This window comes from Berghia stephanieae, chromosome 12 (assembly GCF_034508935.2).
Source record: "Berghia stephanieae isolate SIO BIC M18660-M18661 chromosome 12, UCSD_Bste_1.3, whole genome shotgun sequence".
Taxonomy (NCBI): Eukaryota; Metazoa; Mollusca; class Gastropoda; order Nudibranchia; family Aeolidiidae; genus Berghia; species Berghia stephanieae.
The window spans coordinates 15,156,861-15,181,892 of record NC_088371.1 but is presented as its reverse complement, the minus strand read 5'-3'; the positions used below and the strand labels follow the sequence as shown (position 1 = coordinate 15,181,892).

Below are 25,032 nucleotides of genomic sequence, written 5' to 3'. Positions count from 1 at the left end.
ATTATTATTATTATTAAAATGAATGAAAACAAATAATGTTATCCTTTGTAAAATAATTAGAAAAAGGATATTAAATGTGGATTAAGATGAAATAATGATGATGAGTGTATCTAAGAGGAAAGAGAGTGGAAAAATAGGGGGATAGAGAGATGGAGAAAGAGAAACGTGGATAGATAGATAGATAGATAGATAGATAGATAGATAGATAGATAGATGGATGGATGGATAGATAGATAGATAGAAAGATAAACAGATATAGATGACTTGATAGATTGTATATATATATATATATATATATATATATATATATATACAATCTATCAAGTCATCTATATCTGTTTATCTTTCTATCTATCTATCTATCCATCCATCCATCTATCTATCTATCTATCTATCTATCTATCTATCTATCTATATATATATATATATATGAGAGTTGGTGGGTACTTGTAGGTAGGAGAGTGCTCGATAACGTTGGTTAAAGCTAATATAAATATATATATATATATATATATATATATATATATATATAACAAAGTATAAATAGAAGTATGGGCGCGTTCTCTCTACGGGGCTGGCGGTAATAATTGAAAGATTTTTATTTGCCGCATTAACTTTACTGCAGTCTGATCCAAATCTATTTTTAGCCCTGGTCTATAACATAATTCCGTCCGCGCAGCAATTTATCAATTATATCAGAGGAAACCTCGTCCTATGTGTATAGAGCAGTAAAGTTAGGTGCCCCAAACGTAAACAAAGGTCGAGAAGCACGTGGCAAACCACATGTTCCTGTCTTGACAGCTCACGTTCCAATGTAAATAATAGAAAAAAATAACCTTTAAAATTTGGCTGTTAGGTGGCAAAAGAAACGCATATTCATAAATACTCGATCATGCATCAAATAATGTCTAGATATGGATATTTTATGGAACAAAAGGTAAAATTTTCTAAAATTTATCAAAAGTTACAGTCTATCTATTTTTAGACCAGAGCAAATTATTGCGCTGGTGTGAACAAAACGAGAATTATTCGGAGCCTGATTTTCATAATAATTTAGCCTTATATTATTATTTCTGCAACTGTTAGATTTTATGTAAACATATTTTCAATACTGAAAGTGTATTGCCTACAACTCAAACTACAAAATTGGGAGACCTATATTGTGCGTAAATTATTCCGGTCCCTAACGGAAATCACTAGCAACTTGTTATTGTTTACGTTTGGGGCACATAACTTTACTGCTCTATTTCAAAACCATTTCAAGACACTTCCTGAATCCGGAATTGATAGATTCCAACAAGGGGGTATAACTCCAGTCAAACCACATTTCCTATTTTTAAAGAGTTCTTTCACCTAAGGTGTATCTATGTTGCTGGGTTTTTTTGTTTTGTTTTTTTTTTTTTTATTTTTATTTTGTGTTTTGTCTTTTGTTTTTGTTTTTTTTTCTTTTTGTTTAGTTTTTTTTGGGGGGGGGGGGGGGGGATTTTAAAAGATTTTCTTTTTGTATTTTTTTTTTTTGTGCTATTCTTTTTTGGTTGTTAAAAAACAATCTAACCTTTTAGTACAATGCTTTACAATAACAAAAATATTTTAAGAAATAAAATGAACAGAAAGTGAGTGAGTTACTTTGAAAACCAACTTATTAGTTGCATCCAGTTAGAGGAAGACTTGACGCTCTCAAGCAACCTATATTATATGACATTTTAAAACGTAAGAGACAGTATTATAATATGAAGTAATTTATTCAAGTCGTGTTCATTTGCAATAATATGTGACCCATCGTCTCAAAATGGCATCATGTCGGAACGAACCAGATGCTTAAAAGCCGAATTTAATCTTAAACTGGTCAAAACTATAAAACGTTAGCATTAGCAACCTAAAATATGGTATCCATTCTCCTCAATATCGTATAAACTCAACACAAGTCTGATATTTCTGGCTATAAATTCAATTTTCAACATCTTAACCTATCCGACTTATTACCGTTTTGAGGCGAAGGGTCACATATGATTATCTTGTTTTGTTTTGGGTTGTTTTTTTTTTTTTTTGTTATTTAGTATTCATATGTGGTTCGAGTTTTGTATAAAATAAGCTTTGAAGCTTTGAAGCGTTGATACTATTTTTAGCTCTATTTCGAAATGGCAATTCTCTATTTACATTATTTCTTACCATGATCGATATAGAACACTGGCTCCACTTTTTTTTTACTCAGTTATATTAGAAAATATCCATAAGTATTGAATTGTAAGCTTCACTTTATTAGACGAAGACAGATACTGTGGACGTTTTGGGTTTCCCCTTTATCAACAAAACAGGATGAATGAAACACTACAGACGAAGGATTCACCTTAACAACGACACTATCACATTATCTCATTCGTCTGTAGTGTTTCATTCATCCTGTTTTGTTGATAAAGGGGAAACCCGAAACGTCCACAGTACCTGTCTTCGTCTATCTAATAAATTAAAGGTTACAATTCAAATACGTATCGTTATTTTTCCCTTCGAGCTTTCAAGCAAACATTTTCATCAATTATTTAAAGTAGGTTTGTCTAGACTGTCTACCACCTAAATCGTTCACACCCAGTCACCCGTCATAGATACTCAATTACCATCAATCATTCATATATATATATCAATATGTTGTACTCAACTCGCCTGTCTCTGATATCAATAAAAAAAAAGAAATTGAGCTTTATATAGCGCAATATCCACTAAATGTGCTCAAATCGCTTTACAAGGGGCCCCTGGTCAACAGCAACATTTAACATGTAGGACGGGACATGCCGCCTGTTAGGCGATATTACAATTTTTCGGACAGAGATAACGCTGTTCACGGCCAGGTACTCATTTTACATCTGAGTACGGTGAGACAATGTGAGTAAAGAGCCTTTTCCAAGGACTCAACTATGCGCCGAGCGCGAGGCTCGAACCCAGGGCCTTCCGATCCGAAAGCGAGTGTCATAACACAATACCACATAGCCGCAATTATTTAAAGTAAGTTTGTCTAAATGGTTCACACCCAGTCACCCGTAATAGATACCCAAATACCATCAATCATTCATATGTATATATATATATATGTTGTACTCGACTCGCCTGTCTCTGATAACGGTTATGAGGGGGGGGGGGGGGGGGTGAAAAACATTTAACAACGATAATCAAAGAACGACGGCATATTCTGTGACCGATCACCTCAATATGGTAATAATACGTAGGATACGATTTTTGAGGTCGTATGGGCATGTGGTCATGTGGTATGTCACTCGCCTTCAGCCAGGAAAGTCCTAGGTTGTGTCCTTGGAAAAGCCTCTTTACTAATATTCTCTAACCGTAAGCCGTAAAACTTATTTATAGAAGGAATGAAAAATTAAATCACTCAGCTCTTTATTTTAAACTGTTTTTAAACCGCTAGTATAGTGATTAGTTATCACTAAATTCTCTCAATTAGACCATAATGGTTACAGATTACTCAGAGTTATGTCGTTTGTTGTTAGATTTCAATTGGAGGTAAATATTCATGATTAATTTTAATCTATTACTCTCGATCAAAATTAACTCTTGTCACCCTCACAGACATCGTCCGTGGTCGAGCGAATGATGACCAGAAGTGACAATTTCCTCTGATTCAGAAGCAATCAGTTCCCCGGAAATGAAAACCTTTCGGTAGATACACCGTCGTATGATTCTATATTATACATACTATGACGTACAATATAGAATATATATGTTTTGACTATACAAACACACACAAACACACACACACATAGAGAGAGGAAGAGAGAGAGAGAGAGAGAGAGAGAGAGAGAGAGAGAGAGAGAGAGAGAGAGATCGCTATATATATATATATATATATATATATATATATATATATGTGTGTGTGTATATATATATATATATATATATATATATATATATATAATCTGTTTATGATGAGTAATGTATCCTACCATTTGATGATATTTGCATTTAGTATTAATTAATAGAGACTCTATTATCTATCATCATTATTATTATCATTATAATATGATTAATATTATTATTATTATTATTATTATTATTATTATTATTATTATTATTATTATTATTATTATTATTATTATTATTATTATTGTTATTATTATTATTATTATTACTATTATAATTATTATCATCATTATTATTATTATTATTATTATTATTATTATTATTATTAATAATAATAATAATAATATTATTATTATCATCATAAATATTAACATTAGTATTATTGTATATAATGATTGGCCATATTAGATACAAACTGATGAAAGGAAATTAGACATTTCCTGTGGTTTTACCACTAAATTCCTGGCTTAACCCCGACGGCAAATAAGCCCAAGTTGATCATGATCAATACATATTGACCTGGATTCTGCGTTGAACCTTTTAAAGCACAGTTCCATTATATACTAACTTATAAGATAACCATGCTACATCCTCAGAATGGTAATATGCAGGGTGAATTATAATTATATGATAACGAATAAGTAATCTAGTCTTACATAAAAAAAACCAAAGTAACCCAGTAGAGGACTGCAAATTAAGTAATGGGCGCGATTTTTTTGGTTTAACCCTCTCCTTACCAACCATAGGAAAATCGTCACATTCGTTACGATGCAACACAACAATTTTCTCATTCTGATGTCTCTTGTACATCATAAAATATCAAGAAATGCTTTGATTAGAGCTATAAATTAAATACTAAACACTCTGTTGTATACATCATTTTGCTGAACAACATATGGCATAGAATGCATTTGTTATTTTTTTGTTTGATTAGGAAAATTCTATTTTTGTGTCGGGTGGTTTTGAATTTTTCGGGGGAATTTCTAAAAATGGCTGGTAAGGAGAGAGTTAAGTGAAACAAGCGTAACTCGAACCGAAGACACCGATGTATAAGCGCAATGATTTATCTGCTTGGCCATCTCGAGGTATAATGTATTGGATTTTGCGCTATACAAAAGCACGCTATATTATTATTTTTGTAACCAGATGAACATTGAGAGTAAAAAAAATAATCTAAAGAAAATCAGTGCCGAAGGGGTAGATAAAATAAAAAATAAAAATAAAATAAAAGTCCCTTTATTCATCCCCAAGGGGAAAGTTGTCTTTAGGGTCTATTCAAATGGAAGACAGGAATAACCCAGGCGTCAGCCGCAGAGCAGCATCGCAAAGTGAACTAGGGCGAGGTGACTTGCTCAAGGCCACTCAACGCGGGTGATTGAACTCGGTACCTTTCAAGTAGGAAGCAAAGACCGTTCCACTGAGCGACGCTGCCCTTGATTGTACAAAGAACTCATTCGCCACATCTTCATCATGCATGATATATAGACTTACTTTGGAAGCCTCTTTGATGTTGACTGTTTCACCAGTTTGGGCCACGTGGCCAATGACCCCTTCACCCCAAGGAAGTCTGATGTCACCAGTGCAGGATGGGAAGATATTGACGCTAGAATGATGAATGTCGAACAGCTTGGAAACCAATGAGGGTTTTCCAATCGAATTCTTGCCGCCTCCTTCCAGCAGGAACAGGGACAGCCTGTCGGCGTCCAGCATTATCGTGACGTTGGCTGAGATTTTGGAGGACAAGTTCTTCAGATCGAGCTCGTTGGAGATATCTTGCACGATCTCCAAGAAGAACTCACGTTCGTTGGTGTCTCGGAGTTCTCTCTTGTGATCGATGTCCTTGCTTGGGTAACGGGGAATTCTCACCTAGAAGTGGATTAAAATGATAGGATTTGTAAAAATTAAAAATGTCATCTGTATTATTATTATTATTATTATTATTATTATTATTTATTATTATTATTATTATTATTATTATTATTATTATTATTATTATTATTATAATAATAATAATAATAATTTGAAATAAAATAAGTAATAATAATAATAATAATAATAAAAATAATAATAACAATAATAATAATAATAATAATAATAAAATAATAATAATATAATAATGATATAATAATAATAATAATAATAATAATAATAATAATAATAATAATAATAAAATATAATAATAATAATAATATAATAATAATAATAATAATAATAATAATAATAATAATAATAATAATAATAATATAATAATAATAATAATAATAAATGACACTTATTGAGCGCTTTCCGTGAGCCAAACACCTCAAAGCGATTAACACCGATGGCCCCGCCACCTCATAAGAGTAATATTACGTAAGTAGCAATTTCTTTGGATCACAAAGTGACTTTCTGCCAGATCTAACAGACCCAGCTACCCATTCACTGCTGGATAGACAGGGGTCTGAAAAGGAATCTCGACTGCACCCGGGATCGATCTCGGTCTCCTTGCGTCTGAAGCGAGTGCTATGTCAATTCAAATGTCGGGCACCCATTATATATATATATATATATATATATATATATGTGTGTGTGTGTGTGTGTGTGTGTGTGTAAACGATAATGGGAAAGCCTCATAACTTTTTAAAATTTGCTTTTATGCTATAGATAGTAAAATCGGGTTTTCCCCCAAAAACGAAAGAGTTATATAATCGTTAATTATCGAGTTGAGTGACGTCACCTTCATTCATTATATTATATATAGATAGCATGAATGACATTGACGTCATGTAGCTTTTTTATGATTGTTTTGGACCGTCGAAAACGCTATTATTTAATCTAAAAATCTTATTAAACTCTCTGTAGTGTGAAGCTACTATGTGATCTAGTGGTGTATGACACCATATTCAGGTGTAAACTGAGTACCTGGTCGTTAACAGCGTTGTCTTTGTCGAAAAAAAGTTTAATATCGCTTTATTATAGGCGTCATGTCTCTTTCTACGTGTTACATGTTGCTGTTGGTCAGGAAATCCATGTAACTCGCTTTGAGCACGTTTTGTGGATATTACGCTATATTAAAGCTCAATCTGTTTTTATTTAGTAGAGTGAATGAAGGTGACTTTAGACCGCCAGTTGAATTGTTTGTTCTTATTTAATTCTCTCGATCAGTCTTAATACACTTTTCCCAACCAAATGTAACATCTTTCCTTCCAGTCCAAATTCAACTAAGCAGATCGAATTAGGCACTTTCAAATAAAGTTTCTGTTCAAACGGCACTACATTTAAAAAGCATAATGCAACTTCGTTGTCCATGTCTAAGTTCGATAACCCAATTCGAATTTGCGGTATTGTCCAGTTCAAATTCGATTCGCCAAACGACAAATAAATTCTATCATGTTCAAAATTAACAAATCAAAAGAGCAATTTAATACATTTTGAAAAAAAGCAGTATATATATATATATATATATATATATATATATATATATATATATATTTATATCTTTCTCTCTCTCTCTCTCTCTCTCTCTCTCTCTCTCTCTCTGTCTCTCTCTCTGCTTCGTCAACAAAATTAAATGTCGGTTACATTCATGGCGCATTTTAGAGAAGCCAGGTTGCGATGCTTTTTATATTGCAGGGTATTTTCGACCGCTGCTTCTTTCAGCATCCCCCAGTTACTTTGTCACGATTAGCGAATTCGTTTAGGCGTGTTTGCGATAGTTGACTTCGAAATATGCAGTGCATCTGGTATGATTCATCTGAGTTTAGAGTTTATGAAATTTAATGTTCCATCAGGATTTCTTTCCACAATGTCAATTACAAATTTCTCTCATCTGTTCAATGACTTTAGAGAAAGGTCCGTTTTCCTCCTCCTGGGTGGCTGATAATCACACAGTCGGATAATCCCCTCCTAACAATGGATGGAATAAGCGGTTGTTCTGCAAGAACATATTATCTTCCCCGCGATTGAAGCATCTCTGCAACCTTATCTTGCCTTCAACATTATTTTTTTGATAACATTGTCGAGGCATCGTTGATGTTTTGGTGAGATAGATAACGAGTGATCGGATGCGGATTGAATGTTTTGTTTTCCATGATTCCTATAGCAACGTTATTGATTGTTTAATAAGAGTAACGTCCCTTTGAAATTAAATCGTTCATAAGATCTCTTCCATACTCAGATTTGCTTTCAATCCATATTCTGTTTTGCTTTTAAAGTGCCGAATTTTTATTTGGCTATGCCGAATTTGTTTTGCTACTTGCCGAATTTGGACTGGACAATTGGATTGGACTTACGTCATATTTACTATAATGCCGAATTTGGTCTGGGAAATTGTGACTTTCCGTGTCAAAAAGGTATTATGTCGGGATGATTAGGTGATTTTAGAAATGACATAACGAGTGATAAGAGCTTAGAACTATTTTTGATGAACAAAATAGTGTTTGTTCTCCTTTATGACGAAGAGTAACTAACCCCAAGTTTTATAAATTGTGGATATAAAACCAATTTCCTGTTCATTGTTCATCCCGACATAATACCAATTTGAGACGGTGGGTCGCAATTGTTATATTTTCTCGAGAATAAAAGGTATAACAAGATCTCCATTATTTGTTTTAAATGCCTTAATGGTTTCGCACCAAGTTATCTTAATCTAGAATGTTACGGTTCCTATCTGATCACACAAAACTCAAAGTAAATAACGAATCAATTTATTTATTGTTTATAAATTGAGATTTTATACAGTACAATATCCACTAAACGTGCTCAATGCGCTTTATTGAGGGTCCCCGAGGAACAGCAACACTTAACATGTAGGTACGGTCGACACATGACGCCTGTTACGCGATATTGCAATTTCCTCTTCTTCTTCTTCTTCTTCTTCTTCTTCTTCTTCTTCTTCTTCTTCTTCTTCTTCTAGTGGAAACCCCCAATATTTTCCAGGATCACTCCATAGTTTGTAGGGTATTACATTTTAAACTTGTTAAAACACTGGACAGAATACTATCTAATAAAAATACATTGATTTAAAAAGTTGTGGAGCATTAGGTGTATCTAGCCCTAGATGCTTTTAAATCAATCTAAAAAACATTACGGTTTTAGAAGAACATATTGAAGTCTCTGTCAATGTTTTACATTTGTATATATCGATCATTTCTTGTTTTGAGTAATAACTGAAAGCGTATATTATGTGTTTGTGTGTGTATGGGTATGTGTGTGTGTGTGTGTGTGTGTGTGTTAGTGCTATTTAGATTGTCATACATGTAACTGTGAAGTGCACTGAGCATGACCTAGTCATAGCAAGGCGCATTATAAGTATATTATTATTATTATCATCATCATAATCATCATCATCATCATCATCATCATCATCATCATCATCATCATCATCATCATCATCATTATTATTATAATGGCTAGCACTATTCAGTATCTGATACTGAATAGTGGTTTTGCACTATTCAGTATCTGATACTGAATAGTGGTTTTGCACTATTCAGTATCAGATACTGAATAGCGGTTTTGCACTATTCAGTATCTGACACTGAATAGTGGTTTTGCACTATAATACGGTGTTTTTTTCCGAAACCTGACAAAGTTATGGGAAGAGTGCAGCTGTGGGAGTGAATATGGGACTCAGAGAAGTGTACACCAGTGGGGAGTGAACCTGGGACTGGGTTTCGGCGGGTTTCTTAATAAAAAGCAATTACTTTTATAATAATAATAATAATAATAATAATATAATAATAATAATAATAATAATAATAATAATAATAATAATAATAATAAAAGAACAATAGTATAATATCAACATTAAAGTATATTTCAAGCAAATAAAATTATTAAACAAAAGTTTAAAAAATATAAAAAGACAGAAGGAATTTTTAAAAAATATTGGGAAAAAAAAAAAAAAAGTTACCCTTACCGGGATTTGAACTCTCGAACCTTAAGCTCAGAGTCAAACAGCTTATATGCACCATGCCATGGTGTCACTGAACTTCTAGAGAAATTTAATCATGTCTATTCAGACATTAAAAAATGTATTTGACTGCCTCTCTTATTTTGATATTTTGAACTCTGTTAATTGCACGATAGCAGAAATTTAAAAATTTCGATCAAAATATTTTTACAACTTTGAATCGGGCTGTCAGTTACTGCACATGTTCAATCTGGAAGTAGGTCAGCAGTTCAACCGAGATTGTCACACTTTTCACTCTCTCTATAAAAAAGAGTTCCTTATGGATACTGAATAGTGGCAAAGCACTATTCAGTATCTGATACTGAATAACCACTTCCTTATTATTATTATTATTATTATTATTATTATTATTATTATTATTATTATTATTATTATTATTTAACATTAAATGTTACATAAAGTTTTGTGTGTAAGTGTGATTGATCTGGAGTGAAAAATCTTTGAGTATTTTTACCTATCCGTATAACTAAATATATAGACCATAAATTATGCCCAACACAATTTCGCGTGTGTGCACGACTGATCTGGCGAGCAGAACATGTGATTATATTTATTTAAATACTCGCATCATACCATCGAGAGACCATAAACGTTAAATAAAGGTCACATAAAGTTGTGTGAGCTGGTGACGAGTGTTTTGATGGAAATGAAATTAAATAGAAAGCATTTAAGTTAAGTGCAAGCCATCAACAAAATGAAGAGCAAGAGAAGAAGTGTCCTTCAGAAATGCGGCCCTTCAAAAAGGCAACAAATTGATTTAATCAACGCCAGAGTATTTTCTCTGGGATATTTTGAAAGAGGACGTTGTTTTCCCCCATGAATAAACGCGGACATTTTTATTTTTTTGGTCAATACATCAATTCAAAAAAAATGAAGCGAAATCTTCTTAAATTGAAATGTTATACGGCCTTGACCCCTGGGACTAGTAGTTCCTATTTTTTTAGGGCGCGCGAGTGATTGTTCGGATTCTATCAAATTAATGCATTTTTAAATTACATATCATAATCTGAATCTGAACGTATTGCTTTTCTCCAGTTGCGAAATTGGTTGTGTAGAAGATCATGACTAGAGAGAAAGAGAAAGAGATAGAGAAAGAGAGAAAGATAGATAGAGAGAGGGGGGGAGAAAGAGAGAGAGAGAAAAAAGAGAGAGAGAGAGAGAGAAAGAAAGAGAGAGAGAGAGAAAAAGAAAGAGAGAGAGAGAAAGAAAGAGAGAGAAAGAAAGAAAGAGAGAGAGAGAGAAAGAGAGAAAGAGAGAGAGACACACAGAGAGACAGAGAGAGAGAGAGAGAGAGAGAGACTTCGTTCTACTTTTTTGACCTTTGTTGTATTTTTGTAGTTATGTCCCTTGGTTTATTCGTTTGAAATAATAATAAGAAGACGAATAAAGATGGCGCTTGTCGGTTGATTTTGAAAGAATAGCATTTGCCATTGTATTCTATAATTAACATTCCCTTTTAACTTTGTTGGCAATAATAGGATTCAATAGTCTGATGTCACGTCCGCGAGCAGCTGGGTTCTAAACAAAGAAAATCGGTACTTTTCATTCTTCATGCTGGCTAGAACTTTTTCACATGTCATGAGATCAGAATGTATAAAAGTCCAAACATGGTCAGATTTATATTGTTTTTCTCCTCTGGATACAATTTTATGCTCGTTGGAGAAGTATTTCATAAGGGCGTCCGCCATCGTTCCGATATTTTAGAACCAGTTACTAAGTTACTATGCGTCAATACGACGGAAGTGACGTCACGACTATTGAATCACTCGTTGCACACGCAGACAGACAGTCCTTCTGGGGTTTTTTCTTCTATTAACCCATAATATAGTCCTTCTACGTTGAAGCTAACAATCTTAAAGTTGTCCATGAAGAGGGTCAAGGAAAGGGCTATCCTTTTACCACCCTGATCACGGAAGAGTGTGTTGTTGGTGTTATGCATGTTGTAGCAATCGGTCACCAGCGAGGGATTCCAGGGACGCGACGTGGACGCTTGCTACAAAGGAAAACCGAATCAATCACCTGTGAAGTCGAGATTTTCTTTCTGACCCTTCCCCCCCCCCCCCCCCCCCCCCAGCCACCCTTTTTTCCCCACCAGCACTCCCCACTGTCCTTATAGCAGGAAGTAGCTAGCTGTGTCTGCGGAACATTCTTCAAAACTTAAACTTAAGCTTATAATAGAGCAATATCCACTAAATGTGCTCAAAGCGCTTTACAACAGCAACGAGACACGACGCGATATTACATTTTTATCTGACAGAGACAACGCTGTTAACGGCCAGGTGCTCATTTTCCACCTCAGTACGGTGAAAGAAAGTAAAGAGCCTTTTTCAGGGACTCAGCTATGCGCCGAGCGAAGCTCGAACACAGGACCTTCTGATATGAAAGCGAGTGCAATATGTACCACAAGACCACATAGCCGCACGATAAACTTGCTAAAAGTATTATTTTATCGTGGGATGTAAGTAAAGGAGCTTGGGGGGGGGGGGGGGTATGTGTCATTGGACGGATGCGGCTGTGGCTATTTGGGCGGGGTAAGGGAGTGGAAGTGGGGGAGGGGGGTAGCATGAAAGGTAAGGGGATTATTTCGTATCTTCCTGAATCCGGCCAAATCCAAATTTGATTTACCATTGACTCTTCTCTGATTGAAAAAAACGGTGGTCTGCAAGATATATTGTATGATAATATATATATATATATATATATATATATATATATATATATATATATGTGTGTGTGTGTGTGTGTTTGTGTGTGTGTGTGTTTTGGGGGATATTAATAACAATAATACATCTACTACTACTACTACTACTACTACTACTACTACTACTGGTACTACTTTTACTGCTACTACTACTACTACTACTACTACTACTACTACTACTACTACTACTACTGTACTACTTTACTACTGCTACTACTACTACTTACTACTTACTACTCTACTACTACTACTACTATACTACTACTACTAACTACTACTACTACTACTACTACTACTACTACTACTACTACTACTACTACTACTACTACTACTACTACTACTACTACTACTACTACTACTACTACCAACATTACTTCTATACTCGTTTTTGTTTTCCTACATCGTTCTTACTCTAATCCAATCGTAGAAATATGGGAGATGAGCGGATGGATGTAACAACGTTGTAGATAAATCCAAACGAGGTGAGAATATTTAATTATACATACATACACACATACACAAACACACACACACACACACACACACAATATATATATATATATATATATATATATATATATATATATATATATATAAACATTTCCAAGAAAATTCTGATTTGTTTACTTCTACAACGTTGTTGTCGACCGTTGTTCTCATCAGGAAGTGGATGAGAGCAACGCTCGACAACAACGTTGTAGAAGTAAACATATCACAATTTTCTTTGAAATGTTTATAAATAGCTCCTTTTATCCAAAAGTTGAGCACTTTTATATCATGGTTTTTGTTTATACACCTATATATATATATATATATATATATATATATATATATATATATATATATATATACATATCTGTGTGTTTATGTGTGTTTGTATGTGTGTGTGTGTGTGTGTGATTCCATCAACCTTAATCGGCCATTGACCGGTGGCGAGAGATAACAAACGTGGTGTTAAACAGTGATAATTAAGTCTTTCCGTGACTGATATAATGTACAACAAATTGTGGGCGCTGGAGATATCCTCTATATAAGGAAGAGTTGCTTCCCTTCGCATTTCATTAATAGTGACCATGACAATCTATAGTGACCTTGGACATCATAGAGTACTATAGATAGATCGAAGTTCAGGTCACTCGGATCTTTGTTATTGTTTTTTGCCATCCACGTTTATGAGTAATTCTCACTAATCTGTTTAACTAGACTATACATGTTTAAGGTTATGCATAGTTTTGTGTGTAAGTACGTTCTATTTCCCGATGGCAATGTTGTGAGCTTCTTAGCCAAGCGTATAGATAGTATGCGCTTGGCTCAGAAGCTCATAACATTGCCATCCGGAAGTATAACGGACCAACACACTAAACTGTGTGTATCCATGAACGTTTATAGTCAGGTTAATACAGTTCAGTGAGCATTACTCATAAACGCGGATGACAAAAAACAATAACAAAGACCTGAGTGACGTCATCTTCGAACTATCTATATTATCTATAAGTTGACGCTGATAGTGACCAATCGTATCAAAACGGTATGGTGTCAGAGTGAACCATAGCCTAAAAAATCAAATTAAAGTTAAACTGATCACATTTTAGGTTTTAGCTCTCGAAATACTCTATAAATAGAACGAAGATGACGTCACTCAGGTCTTTGTTATTGTTTTGTTGTTATTGTTTTGTTTTTTTTTTTTTTGTCATCAACGTTTATGAGTAAGTCTCACTAAACGGAATGAACAAGACTATAAAAGTTCATGATTACACAAAGTTTTGTGTGTTGGTCTGTTATACTTCCCGTGGCAATGTTGTGAGCTTCTTAGCCAACCGCATCGTTATGTAGTTTTACATTCGCCCTTCAGATCGGAAGGATTCTGAGTTCGAGCCTCGCTCGGCGCAAAGTTGAATACTTGGAAAAATTAAACTATATACTCACGCTCTCTCACCGTACTCAGGTATAAAATGAGTACCCGGCCGTAACAGCGTCGGAAAAATGGCAAATAACGCCTCACAGCTGGCATGTCTTGTTCTACATGCTACGTGTTGCTCTGTTGGTCATAGTCCCTTTGCAAAGCGCTTTGAGCAGGTTTAGCGGATATAACGCTATATAAAAATGTTCAATTTTTTATACCTTTGTAAAAGATATAAACTCGACCCAAGACTGACATAATATTTGTGATTATACGTTCAACCGTCAGCACCTATTCATGCATGCCATTGATATTTTGTTGTAAATTTCGTGTATTCATCGACCATCTTTGGTGATTGTATCCCCGAACTATTTAAAAGATACCATCTCTTCCAGCTGTTTGACCTTTGACTACGATGTTAGCGTTGATGTTGTCTTTGCTATTCACCATCACATAGATACTTTCCACACGTCTATGTGGTCTTGTGGTATAACATTCGCTTTCGGATAAGAAGGTCCTGGGTTCGAGTCTATCTCAGCGCATAGTAGAGTACTTGGAAAAGGATTTTAGTCACGTTCTCTCACCGTACTCAGGTGTAAAATGATTGCCTGGTCGTTAACAGCGTTGTCTTTCTCGGAACACTTGAAATATCGTCTAACAGGCGTCATGTCTTGTACTAACTACATGTTAAGGGTTGCTCCGTTGGTCAGGAACCCTTTGCAAAACGCTTTGAACATGATAAGTGGAAATTGCGCTATATAAAAATGTTCAATTTTTATACCTCCTTCTCTGTAAAACATAAATTCAACCCAATTCTGATAGTATTGGTTTCTACGTTCAATTGTCAGCACCTTAGTCATCCATGCCATTGATATTCTTTTTTTTTTATATCTTCGTTTATTCATCGACCATCTTTGGTGATTGTATCCTTGAGCTATTTAAAAGATACCATCTCTTTCAGTTGTTGACCTTTGACTACGATGTTAGCTTTGATGTTGTCTTTGCTATTCACCATCTCATAGATACTTTCCACAACACCGATGTGCGGATATGTGGTCTTGTGGTATAACATTCGCTCTGGATAGGTAGGTCCTGGTACCATGTCTTCCAGTTGTTGACCTTTGACTGCGATGTTAGATTTGATGTTGTCTTTACTATTCACCATAATATTGCATTTCATTGGGTTCTTTTTTTTAGTTAACTCCATTCCAAATGCAGTTGCTTTGATAACAATCCAGTTAGTGAGATCTTGTAGTAGAGAAGAAAACTCGTGACATCAAAACCTCTTTTAACCTCTTTTGGTTCCATGTTGGAGTGTGTATGCACCCAGCCATTCGGAGTACTACTAATAAATAGACAGTATGCGCTTGGCTGAGAAGCTCACGACACTGCCATCCGGAAGTATAACGGACCAACACACAAAACTACGTGTTACCATGAACTTTTATAGTCTGGATAGTACTGTAAAGTGGGAATTATTCATAAACGTGGATTCCAAGAAAACAATAACAAAGACCCGAGTTACGTCAACTTCATTCTATCTATATGTTACATAAAGTTGGCATGTGTATTTTAGTATTAGGGTGTATAGGCAGATTCTTAGAATTACGGGACGTAAATGAGCAGAGGATCATCTTTATTGATGACCAACATTTATTTAGACTAGGAAATAATAATATACCATCACTCTGAAACCAGAAGATCAACTACACGAGGTATGCATCCAGTCCTGGAATTAATGGAACAATGATTTTACCCTTCCAATGAAATATGAACTAGTTTTCTGACATCACACTTCTCTTCCCTATTCTTTATTACTTCCAGCTTAAAGGTAAATATCTTCAGTGCGTGCGTCTATGGTTATTGATTGTTCTTCCACCAATTGAAATAGTTGTCTACAAAAAAAAATCCTGAACATTTATATAAAGCAATATCCACTAAACGTGCTAAAAGAGCTTCACAAGGGGTCCCTAAGCAACAGCAACACTTAACACGTAGGACGAGACACGGTGTACGTTAGGCGATATTACATTTTAGTTCGGACAAAGACAACGCTGTTAACGGCCAGGTACTCGTTTTAAAAGTGAGTACGGTGAAAGATTGTGAGTAAAGAGCCTTTTCCAAGGACTCAACTATGCGCCGCTCGGGAGTCGAACCCATGACCTTCAGATCTGAAGTGGATGTCATACCACTAGATCACATACGATTTGGTAAAATGATTTTGTTATCTTTCGATATCAAAACGGAAAAAATAGCCTTACTCAGTACTATTTCCAGAAGTTGGCTCACAGTCGCCGTGTACTATATGAAGGTCTGATAACCGAACCCACTTAACATTGTTGTAATGGACAATGTTTTGCGTCATTTTTTTTTCTTTAAGATTTCCATTACAGCAATGAGCCCAGAAGGAATTTGGTTATCAGACCTGCAAATAAATGCACAGTCCATGTCTGTTTAATTAACCCCGATGTATAAAATAAATAACGTTTTTTTAAAAAAGAAGATAAAATACAAACATACCTTAGACTGAATCAAATTACTCAAATTGTTTACACTTGTCGGCGGGAGGGAGCGATACTGCCGCATCTCCTTCAGGCTGTTCCGTCTTTTGTCGATAGCCGATTCCGGACCGATGGATGGCTCAAATGTTCGGAACACGTTTCTCTTTTTGGATTTGGCAAAGTCGTGTCTGAGATGTTTCTTGGAATTGGATCTCTGGTGTTTCGTCTCGAAGACGTCTCCATCCTGTGTTCGGATTTCGACTGGAGATGACGGGTAGCTATTTTCAGTGCTGTTGGAATAACAAAAAACATACACAAAGTAAACGGGCTGAAATTAAGAAGAAAAATAAATATAGAACGAAAAAGCAACCAAGAAAATCAAAATACAGAGAGAAAATACTCGGAATAACAGTTTAAAAAAAAAAGTTGGCCACTAAAAAGAAAACACACACGCGCACGCGCACACACACAGACCCACACACACACATACATATATATATATATATATCCAATGAAACAAATTGGGTCTGAAATTATTTCTTTTTTTTTTTTGTTTTGACTTTTCTTTGTTTTATATTTTGTAGATTTCTTGTATTATATTTTTTAAATTTCTATGTTTTTGAGGTTTTTACCGGCGGGGGGGGGGATGTTTTGTTTCACTAATATTCTTGTTTTGTTTTGTTTTGTTATTTTCACTCAAAGTGAGCGGTAAAAATGGGAGTAATCAATATTCCTCTTTTCGTCTAACGTAGTAATCAATCACATGATTTTTTTTCTCATCCAAACAATTGTATACTTCTTAATAAATGTAAACATGGTTCTCTGTTTATGAAAGTTGTAACCACATCAACAGATCAAGTTGAATAAACTGACTTATTGTGATGTTGCATAATTCGTAAACTGTGAACACTTTTTTATCAAGTAGATAGATCATTTTCAGCACATTTTGTAATGTGACAACGACTAGAGCACACGAAAAAATCATTAATATCGTAGCAATTACTCCTGAGAGGATGATTAGCTGTTTTCACTGCAGTTGGGAATAACAGAAGATAAGAAAACTAAGATTATGAAAAATACCAAACTCAAAATTATAAGAAACACAAAATGTCATTAAAGTATCGGAGAGCAAACCACTGAAAAACCAACAACACACAATAAGACTAAAGGAGTCTAAGTATATCTCAGTTCTCTCTCTATACCTCTCTCTCCCCCCCTCTCTCTCTCTCTCTCTCTCTCTCTCTCTCTCTCTATCTATCTATCTATCTCTCCCCATCTCTCTCTACTTTAGCTTTAGACGAGCAAAAAATTACATTTACTTGGGGTATCAATTTGGTGACGACCGTTATCTATCGCATTGAACAGTTTGAACTAGAGGACAAAATATGACTGAGAGCATGAACTTTGAAAGACTATAAATTCCGAACATATGATTAAAAATAAAGCAGATCAGGCCAAAGAGAACAATACGGTTCGATGTCCTTATTATACAGGATGGCCGTAGAGCCTTTCCCTGATTGCAAAGACTTATTATTCTATAAACCTTTATAGATGTTTGCATCCTGTTTTCGCCATCTTCTAGGGAAAACTCATACATTAATCATCAACCTAAAATTAGCAAAATCAACCTAAAAGGCATCAACTTAACTATTTCCTTACCAGCCATTTTAAGGATTTTCCCCAAAACTTCACACCCAACTAACACAAAAATATACATTTTTATCACTCAAACACAATAGCAGTAAGTTCTTGCTATACATAATTACCTTAGTAAAACATGCTCTACAACACACTGTTCAATTGCTTTAAATATTATGATGTGTAAAAGAAATTTGAATGAGATAAATGTTGGTTGTATCGTGACGAATGTGACGATTTTCCTATAATTGGTTAGGAGAGGGTTAAAAGACATCGGTTTTCTATCCTTCTATTTCGGAATGGCAAAAGTTCGAGACAAATATTTTTATGTAATGTGATTTGTCTTCAATAACTGTAGCCCTCATAGCAGCGTAAAAGACATGGTCACAGCATGGATGGACTCCCTTACGAGACAGACGGAAAGAACAACGACTAACTCTTATGTTCAAAATTACAAACAAAATGACCTCCATCTCACCAGGACAATCAGACATACAGCGAAATTCACGCATTCAAAGAAAAACACAAATCTATAAACTTAAAAATCTTCAAATATTCATTTGCACCCCGCACTAACAAAGACTGGAACGCTTTGCCCGAATCAAGTGTGAACACAACAGATTAAGAAACCTTCAAACGAAGATTATCAAAATTCTTCAGCCTAAAAACCAACAATTTCTGTCACGTTCAACATCTCCCTCCGCCCTCGAAAACAAATCCTCAGAATTGAGTCGACCTCGAGTAACATTCAAATTGAATGAAACAAATTCATCAAAGATAGCTCTTTCATAGCCCAGTTTGTAGACAATTAAAGGATTTTGCTGAGACGCATAGTGAGGGATTTTTCAAACTCCAGTCGACCAAGCGATTTTTGTCACACTGTTACTATTCAGGAATATAAGGAGAGTAATATTAGGTCTTTAAATTTCTTTATGTTAATTTAGGTGAATCTGGTGATGTAATGTGTGTCTTTGGCTAATGGGTATAAATGTATAGCTTTTCCCTAGAAGATGGTGAAAATCCAATGTAAATATATAGACGATTTTAGAATAATAAGTCTTTGAAATCAGGGAAAGACTTAATGGACACCCTGTATATTAGTTGTTTTTTTTTTTTCATAATCTTTTTTCTTTTGGGGCTTTAACTCCCTTGGCCTTACCACCCATAGGAAAATCGTCATAGTCGTTACGATTCAACCAACGTTTTTGTCATTCAAATTTCTTTTGCACATCATAATATTTGAACAAAAATGTTTGCGATAGTTAAAGTATATTAACACTGAAGAGCACGTTTAGCAAAATAAAATATGTAGGTAGCAAGAGCTAACAGATTTTGTGTTTGAGTGAAATAAATCTATTTTTGGATAGGTTGGGTGTGAAGTTTTGGGGAAAATCCGGAAAATAGCTAGTAAGGAGAGAGTTAAATGAGCACTATCAGAGCTTGGCCATTTTCTTGGTAGATTTAATTAGCTTCTCCCATGTGAATTGTCTGAAAACTGAACAAACCACAATCTGGTTGGACTAACTCTAAGCATAAGATTCCAATGGTTAAGCAAGCTTTCTAGGAACAAGAGAGATGCAAGAGTATCTATCACCTAGGGGACCCATTCATAGCCACGGGAAAATAAAAGTGGAAGAGGTGTCGGTAATACGCGGACGATACGATTTTAATTACATGCTCAATGAGATACTCAATCTCGAATGTTGGATTGTTCAAATTGGAGAGGGTTTAAGATTTTAAATGAACACAATTCTCATAATAATAAGATTAAGGTTCGCTGAACATTCGCTTCAAGGACAGAATGACTAGGATCTAAGGAGAGAGAGAGAAAGAGAGAGAGAGAGAGAGAGAGAGAGAGATAGGGGGTGGAGAGAGAGGGGGGAGATATGGGTGGAGAGAGAACGAGAGAGAGAGGGAGAGATATAGGGGTGGAGAGAGAAAGAGAGAGAGAGGGAGATATATAGGGGTGGAGAGAGAAAGAGAGAGCGAGAGAGAGAGAGAAAAAGAGTGAGAGAGAGAGAAAGAGAGAGAGGGAGGGAGGGAGAGAGAGAGAGAGAGAGAGAGAGAGAGGGGGGGGGTGTTAAAGACAGAACTCACCTGACAGTAGATCCTAAGCTCGATCTTCCAATTTGAGTAGTGTTATTGTTATCCGTAGCATATTGGTACCCGTGTGCAAGTAGCCATTTATTGACAAGGGAGATGTCCGCATGTTTCATGAAATAGTCATGCATGATAGTCGGGTGGCTATCTAGCCACGCCTCTATATTGGTGACGTCATGCGTCTCCATCATAACGCATTGGACATGGTCTGGAAAATAAAGGAAAGACAGTTTTAAATGTATTATTATTATCAAAAACAATTGCCTGAAAAGAATGCTATGGACAAAGTGATAATAACATGTCATAGATTAGAATGTGTGTGACAAACTATAGATGGAATTTAAGTTATCAAACCTGCAAATAGGTATACGTTGGTTTGAGAGTATTTCCATTACAACAATAAGCCTTGAACATTTTGAGTTATCACACCTGCCAATGAGTAGTACTACAATTCATTTCCTATATGTGACCCCTCGTGTCAAAACGGTATTAAGTCGGGATGATTAAGATGCTGAAAATGGAATTTGTAGCCAGAAATATGCTTTATAGAGGAGAAGGAATATCATATTTTACTGTGCTACGTTTCATATTTTTGACCAGTTTAACTACAATTTGACTTATTAGCATCTGGTCCATCCCGACATAATACGGTTTTGAGACGTTGGGTCACATATAAAACTGAACCGATGTGGGCCGTAATGATGTTCACCACTGAAACTGTATTTTTTTTAAAAATTAATTTTATAAGGAATATTATCAATATCAGCAGGGGCAGGATTTTTGACAACCCTGCATATTGTCATATTTCGAAAAAAAATGAAAAAAGAAAGGGAGACAATGATTGGTGTTTTCTTCCCATCGTGACAGACAGCCTTATGCATAAAATATGTTTGAGAAACATAACTCCCCAAGGATACAATGGGATTTATGTGAAAATACACTTGTCTTTCTTCTGAAACCCCCTAAGTATCGTTTTTGGACATGCTAGGGTTCCCACGTGACTTTTAGTTCCTGCCACAAACCGGTGTCAGCCAAAATCATAAAAAAATACGTCTGTTGAATGGTCTAGATAGACTAAAAATTTGTTTTAACATTTATAAATATGAAACTTTGTTTATATATATATATATATTAAAGAGGCTGGTTTTCCAAAACTCGCTAAGTCGATTTTTATACTTTTTGAGATTTTCCGTCTATGAGATAAATTGAAATGTAAATTTTAGTTTTAAGCATCAAATGACACAATAGATTTGAAGTTTAACTCTTTCAGCGGTATTGGCCGCACTGTGCGGCCAGAGCAGAACCTGTTCTACAGGCCAATGACCGCACGTGCGGCCGGTCTTGAAAGGCAAAAATAATAATGTAATCCAATCCTACTTTCTACAAAAGTACTATAAATTGAACAAATGGTATCATTTCTTTCATCAGAACGGGGGGTATTTTAATTGAGATTTTGCACCGAATTCGAATGTCGCTTTGTCTTAGCTTGTCATTCAATTGCTGCCTCAATCAGGTGTCAGCCATTTTGTGTCGGAAATGCGAATATAGCAATATCGCTGAAAGAGTTAAATACGATAAAATAATAGACCGAATGAGAAATTTTAGGGGAAATAAACCCCAATATCTCAAAATGGGGGGGGGGGGGACGGAGTTAGGAAGTGTTGGAAACCACTCATATACATATATATATATTCCAAAGAACTAACATTAAGTATTTCTAATAATTCAAACCCCAAATCCACGATTTGACAACGAGGTCACCCCGACATTGTACCAGTTTGGTCACACAACTCTTGTTTTTCTCGGCTAAAACTGTCTTTTGTATCAAATCAAATGTGTTGTTTCATAAAAGCTCCTTTATGTTATAAAAGGATTTATGCCACCACTGCACATAATCTCTTTCTTCAGAAACCCCAAAAGATCCAATCTTTAACATCCTGGTGAGTTTGGGTTTTTTTTTAAAATAGGGAATCAGATTAGCGGAAGAGTAGCGTCCCTTGATTGGAAGTCACGAGCGGGAAAGCTATTAGAGAGAGAACGTCATGTTGGTTGTGCGGCGTGAGACACTTCACCGAAAGCGAGGACGAGAGAGACGGGTGCGCAAAACTATTTTGACGTTCTCTCTGTAAGGTGACGTCCAATCAAGGGACGCTACTCTTCCGCTAATCTCATTCCCTATATTCCAACCCACCACAACCCAATGTCAGTCAGAGAGACAAGGAATCAAGTTTCTGTTTATCCTTTGCATATTTTTTTATTTTCGAATCTTTTAAACGTTTTTCGTCAATCAGTTTTCTATGATAAATTAAATGTAACTATTTTTCTCGTATAAAACTAAACTTGCCTGTTATTTAACATTAATTTGTTGTTTTTTAAAAGCTCCTTTGTGTTATAGTAGAATGTATTCACAATGTCTCACTCCTGAAATCCCAAAAGAGATAGATAATTTTTAAACAAAACGAAAATATAAAGAAAATTACTTTTGTCATCTTTTGAGCTGTGATTCTTTTTGTTATTGTTCTAACGTTTAAAATATATCCAGAGAAATAACATTGACTTACTAAACGTTTAACTTTTTATCAAAATTGCAACCGTGAAATGTACGACGGGTACATAATATGCAGGTCTGACATCCGAATGGAATTATGGGCCTAGTTTAACATTGGTGTAATGGACAATACTTTGCGTTAATTTTTAAGATTTCCATTACAACAATGAGCCCATAATGAATCGGGTTATCAGACCTGCAAATAAGTGCACGCCGGGTGACTAAGAACAGCCCCTAAATGTGACCCCGCCCCAGAATGGAAATTATTAAACAAATACGGTAAAATGTATAGATTGATTTTTGAAAAAAAAAATCATTAAACACCTCCTGTAATATATTACCTTTTCGTTCATTTCATTACCCGTTATCTGCTGGTAATTGAATTATTCACAATGTTAAGAGAGAGAGATTGCTTTTGATATTACAATATTTCTTCATTCGCGTTGTTGTTGTTGTTGTCTTATTCTAGTTGAACATGTCTTGTTATTTCCATCCAAGATAGCAGATGTCAACGGAAGTTTGTCAACAGCAATTCTGCACGTTTTCTTTTCAAAAATATATATTAATACTTTCTTTTTTTCTCTTTTTTTTTCTTTTTTCTTCGAGTTTAAAATGTGTTTTTTTTTCTTCTATTTTTCATCCTAAATAGAAGTTTGATTATCATCAACACTGTAACCTTTATTGAAAAATCTTAAGTTTTCTAAGTCTGATTTGTGATAAGCTTGAATCCCGTCAAAACTGGAGTCTAAAATAATTCATTCTTTTTTGTTGTTTCTTTGTTTTCTTGTTTTGTTTTGGATTTTGTTCGGGTTTTTATTTTCTTTTTGTTTGTTTTGTTTAGTTTTGTTTTTTTTTTTGTTTTTTTTATGGGGGGAGGGGGGGGTAAGGGGGTTATTGGGGTTTTGAGTGGGGGTTGCTTGGTGTCTATCATTTTGTTTGTGTGTTTGTTTTTACTTTTGTATTGTTATTATCTTTTACGCTCTAAGGGAAAGATTGACTTTTTATTTTTTACATTTCAAATCAAATATTTAGTGTAAAATGTAATAAACAGCGTCAATCTCATGCTATGTCAGAATGAAAAAGAGATCAATAAAAGTACATTGAGCTTTTTTCAGCTTTTTTTTATACAGGGCAATATCCACTAAACGTGCTCAAAGCTCTTTACAAAGGGTCCCTGACCAACAGCAACGCCTAACATGTATGTAGAACAAGACGTGACGCTTGTTTTGTAGGTGATATTAGGCTGTTAACTGCAAGGTACTCATTTAGATAATTCTAAAAATGCAGTTCACCCAGATATATCACCGCTTTTAGGCGATTCGTCACACACACACACACACAAATATATATATATATATATATATATATATATATATGAAATATATATGAAATGTATATATATATATATATATATATATATATATATATATATATATATATAAATTAAAAAAATAATTGAGCTTTATATAGCGTAAATATCCACTAAATGTGCTCAAAGCGCTTTACAAGGGGTCCCTGGTCAACAGCAACATTTAACATGTAGGACGGGACATGACTCTTTTAGGCGATATTACAATTTTTCGGACAAAGACAACGCTGTTAACCGCCGGGTACTCATTTTACCCCTGAGTACGGTGAGAGAATGTGAGTAAAGAACATTTTCCAAGGACTCGACTATGCGCCGAGCGCGAGGCTCGAACCCAGGACCTTCCGATCCGATAGCGAGTGTCATACCACTAGACCACATATATATATATATATATATATATATATATATATATATATATATATATATATATATATATATATTATAAAAACAAAAAC

The 25,032-nt window shown here is 34.9% G+C and overlaps 1 protein-coding gene across 12 annotated transcripts in view; it reads right to left on the bottom strand.

The window, feature by feature from the left end:
• LOC144957484 (dual 3',5'-cyclic-AMP and -GMP phosphodiesterase 11A-like) overlaps positions 1–25,032 on the bottom strand; it is a 241,841-nt gene that overhangs the window by 100,196 nt on the left and 116,613 nt on the right. For all 12 annotated transcript variants that reach the window (XM_078888782.1, XM_078888784.1, XM_078888786.1 and 9 more), the window contains 3 exons: positions 20,658–20,868; positions 16,942–17,212; positions 5,359–5,733 (listed from right to left, as the gene is read on the bottom strand). In XM_078888782.1, the coding sequence (XP_078744908.1) occupies positions 5,359–5,733; positions 16,942–17,212; positions 20,658–20,851 (840 nt within the window). In that variant the 5' untranslated portion in view covers positions 20,852–20,868. The remainder of the gene's footprint in view (positions 1–5,358; positions 5,734–16,941; positions 17,213–20,657; positions 20,869–25,032) is intronic.